The 17,155-nt window shown below is 41.9% G+C and overlaps 1 protein-coding gene across 2 annotated transcripts; it reads left to right on the plus strand.

The window, feature by feature from the left end:
- The first annotated feature begins 35 nt into the window (after nt 1–35).
- Nucleotides 36–16,906, plus strand: braf (B-Raf proto-oncogene, serine/threonine kinase). Of its 2 annotated transcripts, XM_086059141.1 has the most exons (20): nt 36–225; nt 3,050–3,151; nt 3,220–3,510; nt 3,941–4,044; nt 5,056–5,158; nt 5,246–5,394; nt 6,223–6,342; nt 6,411–6,570; nt 6,753–6,792; nt 7,752–7,871; nt 10,002–10,138; nt 10,207–10,324; nt 10,957–11,041; nt 11,132–11,308; nt 11,458–11,504; nt 11,625–11,743; nt 11,818–11,949; nt 13,055–13,189; nt 13,315–13,468; nt 13,547–16,906. In XM_086059141.1, exons 1-20 carry the CDS (start codon nt 70–72, stop codon nt 13,567–13,569), a joined length of 2,472 nt encoding a protein of 823 aa, XP_085915267.1. In that variant the 5' UTR covers nt 36–69; the 3' UTR covers nt 13,570–16,906. The 2 variants fall into 2 exon arrangements, with proteins under 2 accessions (XP_085915267.1, XP_085915266.1); XM_086059140.1 differs by lacking the exon at nt 7,752–7,871 and having other exon boundaries at nt 48–225.
- Nucleotides 16,907–17,155: the final 249 nt, after the last annotated feature.

Genomic DNA, 17,155 nt, shown 5'->3' on the forward strand with positions numbered 1-17,155 from the left:
CCCCCTACGTCCGCAGCGGCGCAACTGCGCTTCTCTCCTTATTTTCCATTCACTTTCTCACACTTTAAAATGGCGGCGTTGAGCAGCGCCGAGTCCCCACCGCCCGTCTTTAACGGAGACACCTCAGAGCGGCAGCCGGGCGGGGAGCGGGGCCTCGACGAGCTTGGCGCCGCGCTGGAGCCCTCCTGCTCGGAGGGGATCCCCGGAGGTCCGCAAGACGAGGAGGTAGGCGCTTTACGGCAGCGGTGCGATGGTGGTGGCGGCGGAGGGGTGGGAGGGAGGAAAAGTGGGCACGGGGAACGGGGCTCCGAGCTGGGCTAATTGGATGGAAATGTTCAGGAAACGCCGGCTGCTCGGCGGATGGCGGGGGATGCGGCACAAGGGGCGGGCGACGACCAAAAGCGACGCGGCGGTGGCTGAACGAGACCCTCGGCTGGCTAGGCGGGAACATACGGCAGCTGGATGGGGAGCTTTTATTCGCAGGGGTCGGTGTTTACTCGGGGCCTTGCTCGCTTTATTCCGTCGGCTCTCACTGCAGCGCCGCCACGGCACACAACGCATGCCGCTGTTGACACAACAAAGACGGGCAAATAACGGAGCTTTTTTTTGGGGGGGGGGGGGGTGTTCGTAGTGGAGAGACCCACTGGGGGCTGATAGTGGTCGGGGGAGTGGATGCTAGCTCGAGTCGTGTTAAGTGTAATGCTGCAGCTGCACAGGTTACTTTTATAACGGACCCCCTCCCTTTCCAAAACGCACACACTTGACCACGCAGGCCTCTGCACATAAATCAAGCCTAGTTTTTTATTAATTCACAATCAAATATATTTTTATTTACAATTAAAGGCAGTGCTGTTCCTTACTGTTTTGACATTACTGGTTCAAATCGCACACATCATCACATATTCTAAAAACCTCCATATTTGGTTAATTGAAGGCTCGAGATGTGAGTGGTGGTCTACAGCAGAAACACATTTTTGTCCCGTGGCACATTGTAGTAGTTATGGTCAGAGGGTTAGACCAGTCAAGGGTGTACCTCGCCGTGCACTTAAAAAACTGGCCGGAATCAAGCACTATAGAAAATTGATTTTGGGGGAGTAAAAATTAGATTTGGTTAAAGCATTTGCGTACACATCGACAAACAAATTACACCATCTCACAGAGGAATCACATAGGTGTAACTAATGCTTATCCATGTATCCAATAAAGCTCAATGCAACTCTGCTTTGCTTTTAGCTGTGCATCCTTCACAGTGATATTCCCTTTAAATTAGGGCTGCACAAATCAGAAAACATGTGATGTGTGAAATAATTGTTGAATTTAGCAACATTGATATTGCGGCATTTTTATTATCTAATGAAAGATTTTTTTTTTCATGTAACAAAATAAGCAAGCTCAATAGTTAATTGTAGTTACTAGATAATGTTTAACTATTGGATGGCGATGCACATTTAAGTTTGCATCTGACTGGTCAAATTCAGATAATTCCATATGAAACTTATTGCATGTCTGTGATTTGCATATTTCATGGGCCAATAAATATCACAATATCAATAATGTTTCAATATATTGTGCAGCCCTACTTTAAATGCATTTACTTTTGCAGTGAAGTTGTTTTATTTGATTCTGCCTAACGGAATTGTAATGTTGTGAATGGATTTATTATTAAGAATTGTTTGATTGTGTGAAATTGATTGTTGAGTTGAGCTTGTTTTTTGAATGCTCTTGAAACTATTGCAGTATGATGATGGCTATGGAAAGCCGAGTTAAATCTCTGCCAACCTGCACATTTAAAAACTCCTTCTGAAAGTACACAAATACAATATTTTGGAATAAAACACAATTAAATGACTGAGTCAAATGCCCATAACCACTGTCTTTATAACCAGAATGAGCAAAGTGTGACAAACATCTGAACTCCATTTTTTTTTTATTATTATTACTTTTGATTTATTCGTCTTAATTCATACTTGAGGTTTCCTTTAAACGACCTAGCGATGAAAAGAGCCTGATGCAGTTCCTTAAAGTAGGGAGGATGAGAGCAATATCAGGAAATGGCCCGTCTTTTCGACATCCCATTGAGTCATAGTTCACCATTCAGCCCTTCTTCTTTTTTTTTTGCGTGAAACATTATCATGTGCTAGCTCTGCAAGTGATACAGTTGGTGTCTATCTTTCTGTAGCTGTATAATTATGATACAATATACTGATTACTTTAATTTTGCGATTTTTTTAAAAAAAAATTCTTGAGGACAGAATATAGAAAGATTTATCTGTGTTATGGCCTAGGGATGCTTATCGTACACTATATGCTGTTTTTCCAAGGCAGATATTTTTTGGGCAACTTGCTCCAAATTTTTTCAAGGAACTGTTTGACCTAGTGGTTAGAGCATTTAGCATATCACAATCTAGAGCTTCAGTGTTTGAATCTCAGCTCCGGCTTCCTCCCACATTCCTAAAGCCATGCAAGTTAGGTTTATTGAAGACACACTCTAAATTGTCCATAGATGTGAATCTTAACCCTGTGAATGGATAGTTAGATTTCATTACGTGTTATCCTTCTTCATTTAGTTAGTCCACAGTCTTGTCTAATAGAAAACATGCTCTGACGCCATCTTGTGGCATCTGCAGGCAATTACAAACCTTTTTGGGTAGTAGTTAATTACTTTTCTGTGTTTTGCAATTTGCGTCTGGGTCGGTCCTTATTCACTGTACAAGAAAGGCTGTGGAAAAGAGATGTTGGGGTGAGGTTCCCAAAGCTGGAAAAATGTGCGCTGCTGCGACAGTCTTATGAATAGGTATATTCATTGAGGCGAAAGGGAAGCCTGAAAACTGATGAGCTTGCATGATGTCATGCTCTCGAGTGACTAACTGGAGATCAGTAACTTGTGGGTGATGTCATTCTTCTTGAATGGATGTCGGCTTTTATATCTGATCGCTGTCGGTCAGTGCGAGGATTTTAATTCACAAAAGTGAAGTGCACGTATCCCAACCCCAATCAAAGTCAGCAAAGTTGAATAGTATCACTAAAATATGTTTTTTCCCCACAACAGATCTGGAACATCAAACAGATGATCAAGTTGACGCAAGAACACTTAGAGGCTCTTCTGGACAAGTTCGGAGGAGAACACAATCCTCCCTCCATATATCTCGAGGTGAGTGCTTGGCTTTCACTACATGGAAGCTCAACAATGTCACCTAAGACCCCCACCCCCCTCAACAGGCTTATGAGGAGTACACCAGTAAGCTGGACGCCCTGCAACAGAGGGAGCAGCAGCTGCTGGAGGCCACGGGCAATGGCACGGACTTCTCCTGCTCGTCGACTCCCGTGCCGGCCCTCCTGGAGGTCAAGATAGGATCTTGCGTGGCTGGCGGCGGTGGGGGCGGCGCTCAGGCTTTCCCCTCCGCGCCCAACACCCTTGCCGTCCTCCAGAAACCCACGGATGCCAGCAACCCGCGCTCTCCGCAGAAGCCCATCGTCCGGGTCTTCCTGCCCAATAAACAGAGAACTGTGGTATGTGTTAACTTTGTGTGTGTGTATGTGTTAACCAATCATAGTAAATATTTACATATTCAATATTTTTTAATATTAGTGAGGAAATGAACCATTCAAAACATGTTATTTCCCTTCTCACTTCCAACCGAAATTGTCTAGCAAACCTGATAAATGATGTCAAAGATTATTAAAAGGTGACCTTTTACCATTATAGTGCTTATTATTATTTTTAAATTTAATCCATTTTTTTTTTTGTTGCTTTCACTGCCTTTCAAGCCCGTGGGAGAAGCTTCCAAACACAAATGAAAACATGAAAACACTTACAAGGAGCATGAAGGGACATGTTTGCATGTGGAGTCGGAGCTCGTGATGTTGGTCACGCACCCCTTAAAGGTGCACATGTGCACGGGGTCACTGTGTTAATAGCCATTCTGTCCCCTGCGTTCAGGTCCCCGCCCGGTGTGGGATGACTGTGCGAGACTCGCTCAAGAAGGCTCTAATGATGCGAGGACTCATCCCAGAGTGCTGCGGCGTCTACAGGATACAGGACGGGTGAGTGTGATGCAAACGCACTAAATGAGAGTAATTGAGCAATTACCAAGCGACAAGGTCTTCTCATTCCAATCTTAACTACTTGTTGCCAATATTATTTTTTAATATAACCATAAAATATCATCATATTTGATAAATTATGTAAATCTATAATTTGTTTAAATAATGATTCTTATTTAGTAAGTCATTTAATATTATGGGGAGAATGTTTCTTTGTTATTTAGCCATTATTAGTGCATTAGGTAAACTATTCTAATTATGCTATTCTTTATATATGTAAAACATTAACATTGTATTTAATTTATTTAACACTCATAAAATGACGTTTATGTTTGTCTGTAGTGTAGTTGTAGTTGCAGATGTTGTTGTTGCCGTGGAGACCACTGCTTGGGTCTTGGCAACTTTCAACTAAATCAGGGTTTTTCCTGGTTTAAATCGAGGCAGAGGTGGTACCATCCTGACTATGATGGGCAACTACCGATGTCAGGTATCGATGTCAATACCAGTCTTATTTTAAGGCATCGGTACTCGCGGTGATGACCGATACCATTATCGGCCACCCTCCTGCAACCGTTTTACGATCAGGAACTAGAAATGAGAAATTATATGAATACAAAGTTGACATTAATTTTCTGCAATGTTAAGAAAAAATAATATATTGGGGAATATAGGTCTTTAAAATCATCTGTCATTTTTGGGTGGGGAATTTATTTTTACTAGTGGTATCGGTATTTGGTATTAGTATCAGTGACTACTCAAGAGTTCAGTATCGGTCTGAAAAAAAAGTGAGATCGAACATCCCTAATCCTGACCATGCGCCATGACGTGCATGTATTCTGTAAATTAACTGACTCACTTTAATTTTTTACAGGCAACATATAATACTCTCATGTTCCAATAATAATAATAATAATAAAAGTTCCAATAAGTTTTTTTTTTGTTTTATGTATTTTATCATGGTGGTTAAAGCCAAAAAAATACACTTTTCTAATGTACTGTATATTATATCAGAGAGAAGAAGCCTATTGGTTGGGACACGGATATCTCCTGGCTGACAGGGGAAGAGTTGCATGTGGAAGTCTTGGAGAATGTGCCGCTCACCACGCACAACTTTGTGAGTACCACTCATCCAGTAAGAGCAATATCAACATGATAATTATAGTCGAAAAATAGGACCATGGAACATCTTTCTCATGAACAGGTGAGGAAGACCTTCTTCACGCTGGCCTTCTGTGACTTCTGCCGGAAGCTGCTTTTCCAGGGCTTCCGCTGTCAGACGTGCGGCTACAAGTTCCACCAGCGCTGCAGCACGGAGGTCCCCCTCATGTGCGTCAACTACGACCAGCTAGAGTAAGTCACACACAAAGACGCATTTCGACTACAATGTAATAGCAGAGAATTTGCTACCAGAATCAAATGTGAACAGCAGCAAGTCTAGTCATTTTTTTTTAAATAATTGTTAAACCATTTAAGTGCAACACCTCTCATGCCATATTTTTCACATTTCTGGAAGAAAAAAAAGTAGTCGATTATATAAGTAGTGACAATGACAATACATAAACAGTTGATTATATTTAGGGGTGTCAGGCGATTAACATTTTTAATTATAATTAATAGCATGAATTCAATAGTTAACGATTAATCTCACATTTTACATCTGTTCTAAATGTACAATAAAGTACGTTTTCATACTCATAACATACAAGTGGAACAAATGTTAAACCAATAGAAATATGCCTGCATCTTTTAGTCATTGATTAATTAATTTCATAATAATTCATAAAAATTGAGTTAAAATAAAATAGAGGTACTGTAAAAAAAAAAGTGGGATATTAGTTTGTGTTGAGGTCATATTTCTGCCACTAGATGGCATAACTGCATTTATAAGACATTGGTGACAGCTCAGTGCATTTTTATTTTCATATTAAGAGCTATCTAATCTTTAGCATGAAGTAACTTCTGCCCATTTTTAAAATTGTAAAATACAACTTGACCCCAGTCTCCCAAAATCTAAGCATTATTATAAAAAAATAAAAGTACTGCTAATTTTGGACGTGGATGCGCATAAAAACAATTTTTGTGGCCTTAAAGGAACTTTGAATTAACAGAAAATTATCGCACCCCTAATTATATTGAATATTAGACTTATAATCCCGTTTTGAATTTTATCCTGTGCAGCTTGTTGCTCGTGTCCAAGTTCTTCGAGCATCACCCTTTCACCCAAGAGGAGGTCTACTCCGAGGGGACCACCCCCGTGTCCGAGGCCTGTCCGTCGCTGCCCCCGTCCGACTCCACCGGGTGAGCCATTTCCCACCTCCACGTTTCCAACAAGCGGCCGCGCTAACAAGCACACGCCGTCTCTGCAGGTCGATATGCCACGCCAGCTTGTCTCCATCCAAGTCCATCCCAATCCCGCCTAGTTTCCGGCCCAGCGAGGAGGATCACCGCAACCAGTTTGGCCAGCGGGACCGTTCGTCCTCGGCCCCAAATGTCCATATCAACACCATCGAGCCTGTCAATATTGACGTGAGTGATGAACATTTTCAGAGCTCACACTTGGATTGTATTTCCTAAAATGAACACACGGTTGCATAACAAACCCGGCAAAATGAACAATGGCTCTCTCACAGGCACATTTTCAGAAACAGGCATAATAATGATAATAAAATCTTATCTTATGATAAAGTCCTTTCATTCCTTTCTTTCAGGACCTGATCCGAGATCAGGGACTAGTAAGATCGGATGGAGGTAAGGATCCTCTCTCCATTCTGTGACTTTTTTTCCCCCACCATCCCGCGTGTCTGCGTGCACTTTGGTCTTTTGTGTGTGTGCGTGTGTGTGTGTGTGTGTGTGTCTGTGTACATGTGTGTGCGTGTGAAGACCCTCGAAGCTTTAGAGTCAGTGCTCGTACTCCTGCACCCTGACACGACAACAGTGAATTTTCATGCTAGTGGACGTTATTTTCCTTTTTTTTGTTGCTTGTGCCACTCAAGCTTCCACAAATGATTCTTTGAAAGATATGGGAGCACTATTATAAGGATTTTATATATTGATCTTTTCTATTCATTCACTATTAATTGGATTTTGCTGAAATAACTTTTTTTCCCTGCCCGCAACAGTAAAATGTGATAATTTTTTTAAAATTGTGTATTATTCATATTTATTCACAAAGTAATTTAAGAAACATTTCGAATTTGAACCTTTGTCTTTTTTTGTCTACTTTTATTTATTTTTTATTGTTAAAAAAAAAGGTTGTTTGTTATGATCTGGTTTGAATTGTGAAATTATTCCAGATTTTTTTTCTCCCACAATAGTAAAAATGTCATGTTGCATTTTAAAATTATTTTTCGTAATAATAGTAGTGATAACAGTAATGATACAGTTAATATTAATACAAATAATCTTCATTGAACACTTTTCACAATTAAGTCTTAAGACTCATTACGGTATTTATTTATCTTATGAGCCCCCCACACCCCCCCCCCCCCCCCCATGCTACTATCCCCCATGACGTATGATGTTGAATTTATTTCTCAAAATGGTGGGAAAAAATGAAGTCAATGTTATCAAGCCGAACAGCTCAAAAGGAGCTGTGATGTGATATGCGTTGGAGTGAGCTCCGTGGGCACGCTTGCTGTAGCTTGAGTAGAGAGGGGCAGGGTGAGTGAGTAGCAGTGATGGTCTGTCTGTCTTTCTTTGCCCTGCAGCCCCCCCGAACCACCCTGCCCGCTGCTTGAGGAAGCACCGAACACGGACCTCAAGCCCCCTCCTATACTCCTACCCCAATGACATAGTCTTTGATTTTGAACCCGAGCCCGTGTTCCGAGGTAGTCAGGCCCTCTGTGTGTTCTCGTGCGCCCCACACTTTCACACCACCACCACCTCCCTGCATCACTAGCCCTGTGTCTCATTCATTTTGTGCCACCATCACCATCTTCACCACCACCCACTGTTCCTGAAACCATCAAAGTGCCCCCCCCCCCCCCCAACAACGTTTCACCACTATGCCAATTTGCACTTCACACGTCCCTATTTTAGCATTTTAATAGCAGGTTAATTTGGACAGCAGTTATTCATAGGATAACATCATCCTGTATTATTCTTTAAAGAATAAAACATACGATAAGTTCAGAAAAGTGCAATGATTTGAGTAGGCAACTTTCACTTGTATGGAACCAGGATTTTGTGGCATTTCCATAGAAATTAAGGAAATAATTTATTGACTACCAGTAATTGCTCCTAATTAAAAAACTCATCAGGCTTTCTGAGCCAGTTGCCTCAATATCACAATTTTCGAACTACAGTACTTCATATCACGTAGATAATATTTGCTAAGAATACATTAGGATCAGCTTAGTCTGGAATCTGGATTAATATTTTTTGGCAGCTTTTTCTTTATCCAAATAATTGTCCTACATGCATTTGTTTTAATAAAAAGATAATAAATTGAAAATAATTACAGTGAAAAAGAAAATATTTCTCCAAAAGTTTTAAAACATGAATATGTACTGTATTATTTTTTATGTTAATATGAATACATATAAAACATGTCTTCTTTGCACCCCCCCCCCCAAAAGGCCCACAGAAGTTATTTCTTTGAATAAACGTATTTGTATGATTTATGTATTTCTTGAAATTAAAATAACACAATTCAACAACAAAAACTGAAATACACAAAGTTAGTTTTTATTTCTTCCTAAGGACTCACAGCAGTACATATTTTTTTCCATTTTATTTTATTTACTTAATTGTCAAAAGTCAAAAGATGAAATGTTAATTAAAAATTAAAATAAACCAGATTCCCCCAAATAGCCCACAACAGTAAACTTTCGAAGAGTTTTTTAATTGATATCTTTGGTGAAAAGTGAAAATAAATTACAATTTAAGTATCATTTAATTTCAATTAATTGAATTGAATTGTCTTAACAAATAAATATACTTATAGCAAATTATACAATCGTAATAATTAAAATTTTTGTGTTTAACCTGCAGTAGTAGTAACGTTTAATTTATTCATTATAATAAAACAAAATAAAAAAATTCTTCCCAAATAAACCAAATTCATAGGGAAAAAAATGTAAGCTAATGTTAATTGGCCCACAACAATAAGGCCTATGGGGTAGATGCCACAGACTTCCGGGTTTCACACATCAGCGTCGTTTCCGGCCACTGATGGCCGCGTTCCAACACTCGCAACCCCACCCCTGCACCCCCCAACCGCGCGCTCCCGCCCATCGGCGTCTTAACTCTCTGAAATGCTTAGAACAACTGAGACAGACACACTACACACTCGCACCCGTCGACGAGAACGCGCAACCCGAGGGGCACGAAGGCGGAAGTGCAAGAACTGGGACGCGGCCCACACGTCGCGAAACGGAAACAAAGCTGATGTATGAAAACCATTAAGTCGGAAGTCCCGCCTCCTTCGTGGCATATACCCCAATTGAACTCTATTGTAAGTTTTGAAAGACTAGCCATTTTGAGCTTGACACATGCTCAACTTAAATATTGTGTTTAAAGAGTGATTCATTCAAAAGTATGATAATTCAGTCTTCTGTGGTCCCTTCAATTATCAGTCATGGATTTGGGGAAGTTTAGTACACTAAACCTGATAAGGACCTAGCCCTGCCACAAATAGCAAACATGTGCAAGTAATTGACACCCCCACTCCTAAAAAGATTTGCAATTGCTACTACATGGCAGCAAAGGACGTCAAAATGAAATTTCTCAACTCACCTCGACATGCTTTCTTGACACCAAGGTGCCACTAGATGGCATCAAAGCAATACTGACTAACCCAAAGTGTGGGGGACTTCACTGTAATGCCATTCAATCAAGCTCCCTCACCCCTCCCCTGCATGTGAACAAACACTTGATAGATTCAAACTCCCTATCATTCAATTTTAGTTACCTTTCCGCCCACCTATCTTTCCCCTTTTCTCGCCCCTCCCCTTCAGGGTCCACCGCCGGACTGTCAGCCACTCCCCCCGCCTCGCTCCCCGGCTCCCTGACCAACGTCAAGGTTGCCCAGAAGTCGCCGTGCCCGCAGAGGGAGCGCAAGTCGTCGTCGTCGTCCGAGGACCGCAATAAGATGGTGGGTACCGCGAGAAACGAGAAGGTCCCGTTTCGATTCAACGGGTCTCACCTTGTGGTGTGCAACAGAAAACGCTGGGGAGGAGGGACTCCAGTGACGACTGGGAAATCCCCGAGGGTCAGATCACGTTGGGTCAGAGGATAGGCTCCGGCTCCTTTGGGACTGTCTTCAAAGGAAAGTGGCATGGTAGGATGAATGCTCACACTACAGTATTATAATGCAGCTCTGCTTACCTATTGATTTTGATGCTGTGTTGCAGGTGGTATAGTCACTCACAGATATTCAGTATACAAAAGGGCTGCAGCTATGCAATATTTTTAGACTTTATTATTCTGCGGGGCGGCGTGGCTCCGTGATAGAGTGGTCGTTTCCCAACCCAGAGGTTGTGGGTTCGAACCCATGCCATTGTGGCCACATCAAAGTATCCTTGAGCAAGATACTGACCCCCCCTGTTACTCCTGATGCTGCGTCATCAGTAGGTGAATGAGTCGTCGAATGTAAAGCGCTTACAGGGCCTTGTAAGGTGGAAAACCATTTAAAAAAGCATTTATTTGTTCATTTTTCCTTTCGGACAATCATAGAGACAACCGCATCTGAGGTGCAGGTATTATATTTGTCCGCTTTGACTCCCCGTCATCTTAGGATCTGTGACTTAGGGCTAGACTGGTGAATGATGTGGGTGTCGGCGAATGCGTGTCGATTTGGCTGGAAAATAATCACAAGCTAGTTCATGTCTGTTGATAGCCATATTGTTTGTTGGTGGTGCTACAGAAGCCGCTTTAAAAAAAGAAATTAAACTCGAATAATCATACTCTAAGGTGACGTGGCGGTGAAGATGTTGAACGTTACTGCTCCGACACCGCAGCAGCTTCAGGCCTTCAAGAACGAAGTGGGAGTCCTCAGGTAACCTCAAACCCGACAGCGTCCTGTTCTTACCCCTGCATAGAAAATGGCCGACATCCTTTTTTTGTTCCACCATTGCGTGTGTTTTAGGAAAACGCGTCACGTCAACATCCTGCTGTTCATGGGCTACACCACCAAACCTCAGCTGGCCATCGTGACGCAGTGGTGCGAAGGCTCCAGCCTGTACCATCACCTGCACATCATCGAGACCAAGTTTGAAATGATTAAGCTCATCGACATCGCCAGGCAGACGGCTCAGGGCATGGAGTAAGCCCCACCACCACCGTGTTTACATTTGAAATGTTTTAACTGTACAGTGGAACCTTGACTTAGTAATATACACGTTGTTCTGTCAACAAGCCAACATACCATTGTTGTACTTGGTTGTAAGCTCTGTGTTTTTTCCTCATCCTTAGTTACCTGCACGCCAAGTCCATCATCCACCGTGATCTGAAGAGCAACAGTATCTTTTCAAGGAGACCGACTGTATTTGGCTTTTTATACCCCCACACATTTTAAGAAGCGTTCCCAAATGTGTGATACAAGTGCAATGCAGCCGTTTCCTTAAACACATCTTGCGCAGATATTTTCCTCCATGAGGATCTGACGGTGAAGATTGGTGACTTTGGCCTGGCAACAGTCAAGTCCCGCTGGAGTGGCTCCCATCAGTTTGAGCAGTTGTCTGGCTCCATTCTGTGGATGGTGAGCGCTTTGAAACTGACTTTTCCGTTGTTTGTTTGTGGCCGGCATAGTAACTGCAATGCGTCCCCCTCAAGGCTCCGGAGGTGATCCGGCTGCAGGACAAGAATCCCTACAGCTTCCAGTCCGACGTCTACGCTTTTGGCATTGTTTTGTATGAACTCATGTCTGGAGCGCTGCCCTACTCTAATATCAACAACAGAGATCAGGTGAGATGCTGGCTGTGGTCATAGAAGTTCAGCAGGGGTGCCAAACTCATATTAGCTCAGGGGCCGCATGGAGAAAAAAATATTATTATTATATTAGTGGGCCAGATTGGTCAAATAATAGTATATAACTTAAAAACAATTATACGCAGATTTTCGCTATTTGTGGGCCAGCGATAAATTACTCAATTGTAATCATATTGTTAAATAAATAAATAACACAAACCAGAGATTCAGTGTATCACTGAACTCCGGGTGAGTTCGGTACCGATGACGGCACGATTCAGGTTAAATCAGACGGTGCCATATTCCAAAGCGCATCTTAAGTGATGTGTTGGTAATGTTCTGTGGCGCACTTGAACGCAGCAGTGTTGCGCACCACCAGTGTACAGTGACGTCATCCACTTGCGTCGGATTTCATTCACGCTACATTTCCGGGTTTGTGTGGAAGCAAGCAAGATTTAACCGCCGACAAATCCAAACGAGACTGAAGCTTGCTTTCGAGGTTCCGAGCATGCTTTGGTTGAGCGTGGTGGGCCCACCTGGTGCGTGGACTTCTTGGTGCTGTGATGTTCCCGCCATCGGCTCGCCATTTGCGGGGAGCCCCGCCACGTCACCCGCCTCTCTCTGCGGCGCGGGCACAGCAGATGTCGTATCTTCACCCACCGATTCGAATCATGTTGTAAGGTGTGTGGCTTTACTATCGGAACAATACTTACCACGTACTTATTCATAATTTCATGGGTGAAGATAAAATTGCTAAATCTAATTGTGGCCAACATGTAGCACTAACAAGCATTACATAGTTTGCTCCCGTGTCCCAATTATTCTCTTCATTGTCATTCACATTTTTTTGCGAGATTTTACTCCCAAATTAGGTTTGAATTCATCGTGCTATGTGTGGCAGGCACGTTCTTGAAAATGTGTTTAAGCAACTGCACAGGGAACCAAAACCCAACCCGTTTGACGCGTGCCCGGCTAATATTAATGGGGATCATTTTGGTCAAAGTGCTTCTCACCTTTTTCACCCCTGACCCGTTTTCATGCATCAGTAGGGAGACACATGAACATGTGCAGCAGTCATAACTGTTTTTCAAATTACGCGCAGATCATATTCATGGTGGGCCGAGGCTACTTGTCCCCCGACCTCAGCAAGGTGCGTAGCAACTGTCCAAAGGCCATGAAGAGACTAATGGCCGACTGTTTGAAGAAGAAGAGAGAGGAGCGGCCTCTCTTCCCTCAGGTGAGGAGGGTTCTTACTATTTTTGTTATTTTTAGTAGTACTGTTATACAGCACAGGATACACAAGTACTGTGAGCATGAGATACTCTTCATTAACGGCGGGACTACCATTGGGAATAATTTCAGATCTTGGCGTCCATTGAGCTGCTGGCTCGCTCATTACCCAAAATCCACCGCAGCGCCTCGGAGCCTTCGTTAAACCGAGCGGGCTTTCAGACGGAGGACTTCAGTTTATACGCCTGCGCCTCGCCCAAAACCCCCATCCAGGCGGGAGGCTACGGTAGGTCCGATAAGTCTCTAGGCTTTGTTTCATTTGTGGCCATTTTTTTAACCCCCCCCCCTTTTTTTTCCCCCCCAGGGGAGTTTTCAGCATTCAAGTAAGTGCTGTGCATCTCACCAGCTCATCCCTCGTCACTGCTCCGAAGTCCTCCTGTCCTTGCCGTGGATTAATTTATCACTGGAAAAACAAACAAACAAACTGAAATGTAGTCTTAAACGAATGTGCCGTTTTCTTCCTCTACCTTCCAACTTTAACGCCGTCCGTTGGGCATCTAGCCAAAGCAACAGGCAAACTAAATCGGGGGGCGGGGGGGGAAGAAGTCAATCCATACAGAAAAAAAAAATCACAAAAGGTAAAGAAAACCAAGCACGAAGATATACATACCAAAACCATTTGGAGGCGGAGCAAACTTCCCAGGTGGGCCAGCCCGCCAAAGAAAATGGCGAAGACGGGATGTGACGCAGAGGAAGAGGCCGAGCGGCTCCAGCTGCACTTTGGAAGGAGGCCTGCAGGGGGCGGCCCTCTGCCGGGCGCTTGCAGGCTCGCCCAGATGAGCTGAGAAGCGGGGTGGGGAGGGGGCACCGCCTCCCCAACTATGACTTGAAAAGTAGTTTTTCTATATATAGCTCTAAGTTTGTCATGCTATGACTTTAACTAGCAGTTGCTAGAAATTTGGGTTTTTGGAGAAAACTTTTCGTCCAGCAGCAGAGCTTGTTGCTTTTTGCCTTTCCTGCCTATTCCTGACCTTACCTTTGTCAAAAGAATATTTGAGAGCATTTTGACAGGTTCAATGGCTCCATCAAATGAGACGTCAGCAGTAGAACATTTCCCACCTTTAAAAAAACAAAAAGACGCTTTTTTTGCCGATAGACACGTTTTTGTGGGTGTTTTTGTTTGTTTGTTTTTGCAGTAGAAGCAACAACATTTTTGGACAATAGTAGCAACTCAACAAGTTTTAGCGATAAAAGCAACAACTTGGTGATAGAAACAACACAACAGTTTTTCACATTCCAAGCGCCAAGTTTTTTTTTCGTGCTTAAAGCGAAAACTTTTTTTTGACAATAGAAGTGATTGAAATGAGACGACTTTTTGTTGTTAGCAACTTTTAGGCATTTTTTTTTATTAGCAGTAACTCCAAGCTTTAAAACACCTCTTTTTTTTGCGATTAGAAGCAACTCTTTTGGCAATTGCAGTAAACACCTTTTATGAGCCAATAAAGTGACACAACTTTTTGGGCAATGGAAGTGACACCCCTTTTCTCGGCCATGAAAGCAACACATCTCTTTTTGGGTGAGAGAAGTAACAAAACTTTTTGGGGGTGATAACATGTCAACTTTTTTTGTGGGGGTGGGGGATAGAAGTGGGATCCACATTCCATTTTGAAAGCACTGAACAGTAAAAGTTGTTTCTGAGTATCGTCAGCTTTTTGGGGTATATTGTTTTGTTTGTTTGTTTTTTTGGGGGGGATTTTGATTTTCAAAGTACTGATTCCAAGTTGAGCACATTTTGTGCATGTCATTGTTTCCGTTTCCTTGTTTTGGTGCGTTACATGGCTTTAATATTGCACTGTGGTCCGGATCCCACTTCTGAAAGCAACTGCACTAAACGCGCTCCGGGCTTGGCGAGCCTCAAGTGTTGTGTATTTGAGACGGCTCTCACATTAACATGAGTTTATTCCAGAATGTGCGTTTTTTTTGTTTATTGCCTTTTTCTGTACAGACAGCAGTATTTATTTATGCCATTTATGTTATACAAGCTAATTTTCAGAGTTATTTTCAAGCTCTGTGACTTCTAGACATTGCACTTTGTAGAAATTAATTGAAACAAATGAGCGACTTGCCTTTTTTTTTTTTTTTTTTTTGTGCGTGTTATTATTTTTTGTCCGGAATTGAGAAAGCACATTGCAGTATCCGAAGCCGCGCTTGGCATCCGCAGGACCTGATGCTCAGATTTTTTTGTCAGCCTGCTTTTATTTAGTAATGTGTGTCCACTCCCGAGTGAAGAGAGCTGAGCTTGTGATTTTTGTTGTTTTGGAAATGAAGCGTGTCATTGCTAAGCGTTCATGAAGGATTATGCTCCACTTTTCACTTACTGGCAGCTCCTTTTACAATAGTTATTTAATAATGTCTGATATACAGTCCATGTTTCACACTAACTTTGGTTTGTAGTTGTTTGTCATTTCCCCCAGCCACTCCACAAATGCACAGCGAAATTGCCATACTTTTCAATTTTATTTATTTTGTAATATTTGTGCTGTTTTTGGAGATTTCAAAAAGGGAGCTACATGCTTATCGTATAGTGCAGGGAACAATACAAAAAAAAAGATTTCATATTTTGTCGGCCACTTGCTATACACAAAACATGGAAACATTTGAATCGATGTTGTCAAATGAAAATCATGTATTCACTTCTTTTTTGTTGTACTGTACATCAGAAATGCAGAGATATTTTTTGGGCGGTGTTTGTTTTTGCTGAAAAAAACAATTGCAAAAATGTGATACAGTACATGTTTTGTTTTCAGGGAAGAGAGGTTATAATGAAAAATAGATATCTCAAAATGATGTTCCCTTTTTTGCTAATTTTGGACATGCATGGTCGTTTCTTTGACAGTCATTCTCCTTAAATGGGTGAAAATAGTATAGGGTGGCATTAAATGAAAGCACGTGTCACCATTTTTTATTTATCTGCAAAAATCAGCAATAAAAAGCCTGCACCTCCCCTGTCAAATTTTCAATATAGTAAAAAAAATTGCAAGATCAGCATATTAAACACAGAAATATAAGCAAATGCATACGCCAATCATAAGGTAAGGTTCTGCAAGATTGAAGTTGTTCTTTTTTTTTGTTTATTGGCTGCAGTTCATCTACAAAGGCTTTGTTTTGAGTTATTTGCCGTTTTATTACCATTTCAAAAGCAATGACTGAAAAGTGAGCTTCTCATAAAGTCAGCATATCACAGTGTTTCATTTTCCACTTTCCCCTCTCCCCTTTCACTTAAATCTTCTCCGTAAACTCACATTGAAACATTCATTTTAGGGATAAGATCGCCTATAAATTGCCTGCTAGAAGTGCCCTCCATTGCCTAAATTGGTGTACTTTTTATGGTCCTTATTGTCCTCCCTTTGTCTTTGCTGCCTGTACCTTTTAAAACACCGCCTAATTCTATTCAGCAGAACTATCATGTCTTTAAAACCGATTGCTTGTTTTGTTCATTTAACCCCTCTCCATGTGTAAATAGTGTACATAGGGGGGGAAAAAATATGTCCATTTGCTAGGAAAGCATGGGAGAACTACACATGTAACAAATTTCAAAATGGTTGCGTGTACGAGGAAATAAAAAAAACATAACTATTTAAGGCTGTATCATAAGGAGAAAGAGCTTAATGTATTTGTTGTGAATATGAGAAACTGATATATTAAAGACGTGCATGAAAATGAAGTGGTGGAATTGTGGTGTTGTTTGTGGTCCTCATGGTGGCAGCATAGTACTTTCTCACAACTATGTTGCCAAACTGTTTTTTGTTTCCTCCTTTCTAATCGAGGGAGTGTAGCTGGGATGGAAACCACACAAAGCTCTGGGAAAATAAGAGATAAATTAATCAACTCTCGGGGAGTTTTGCTCGAACATTTTGTCCTCGCTTGTGTTAAAATCATCAATCTCGAACATCCACTGGAACGGTATTCCAAA

Source organism: Leptonotus elevatus, chromosome 17, assembly GCF_054856555.1.
Source record: "Leptonotus elevatus isolate MCC_2025b chromosome 17, RoL_Lele_1.0, whole genome shotgun sequence".
NCBI classification, from domain to species: domain Eukaryota; kingdom Metazoa; phylum Chordata; class Actinopteri; order Syngnathiformes; family Syngnathidae; genus Leptonotus; species Leptonotus elevatus.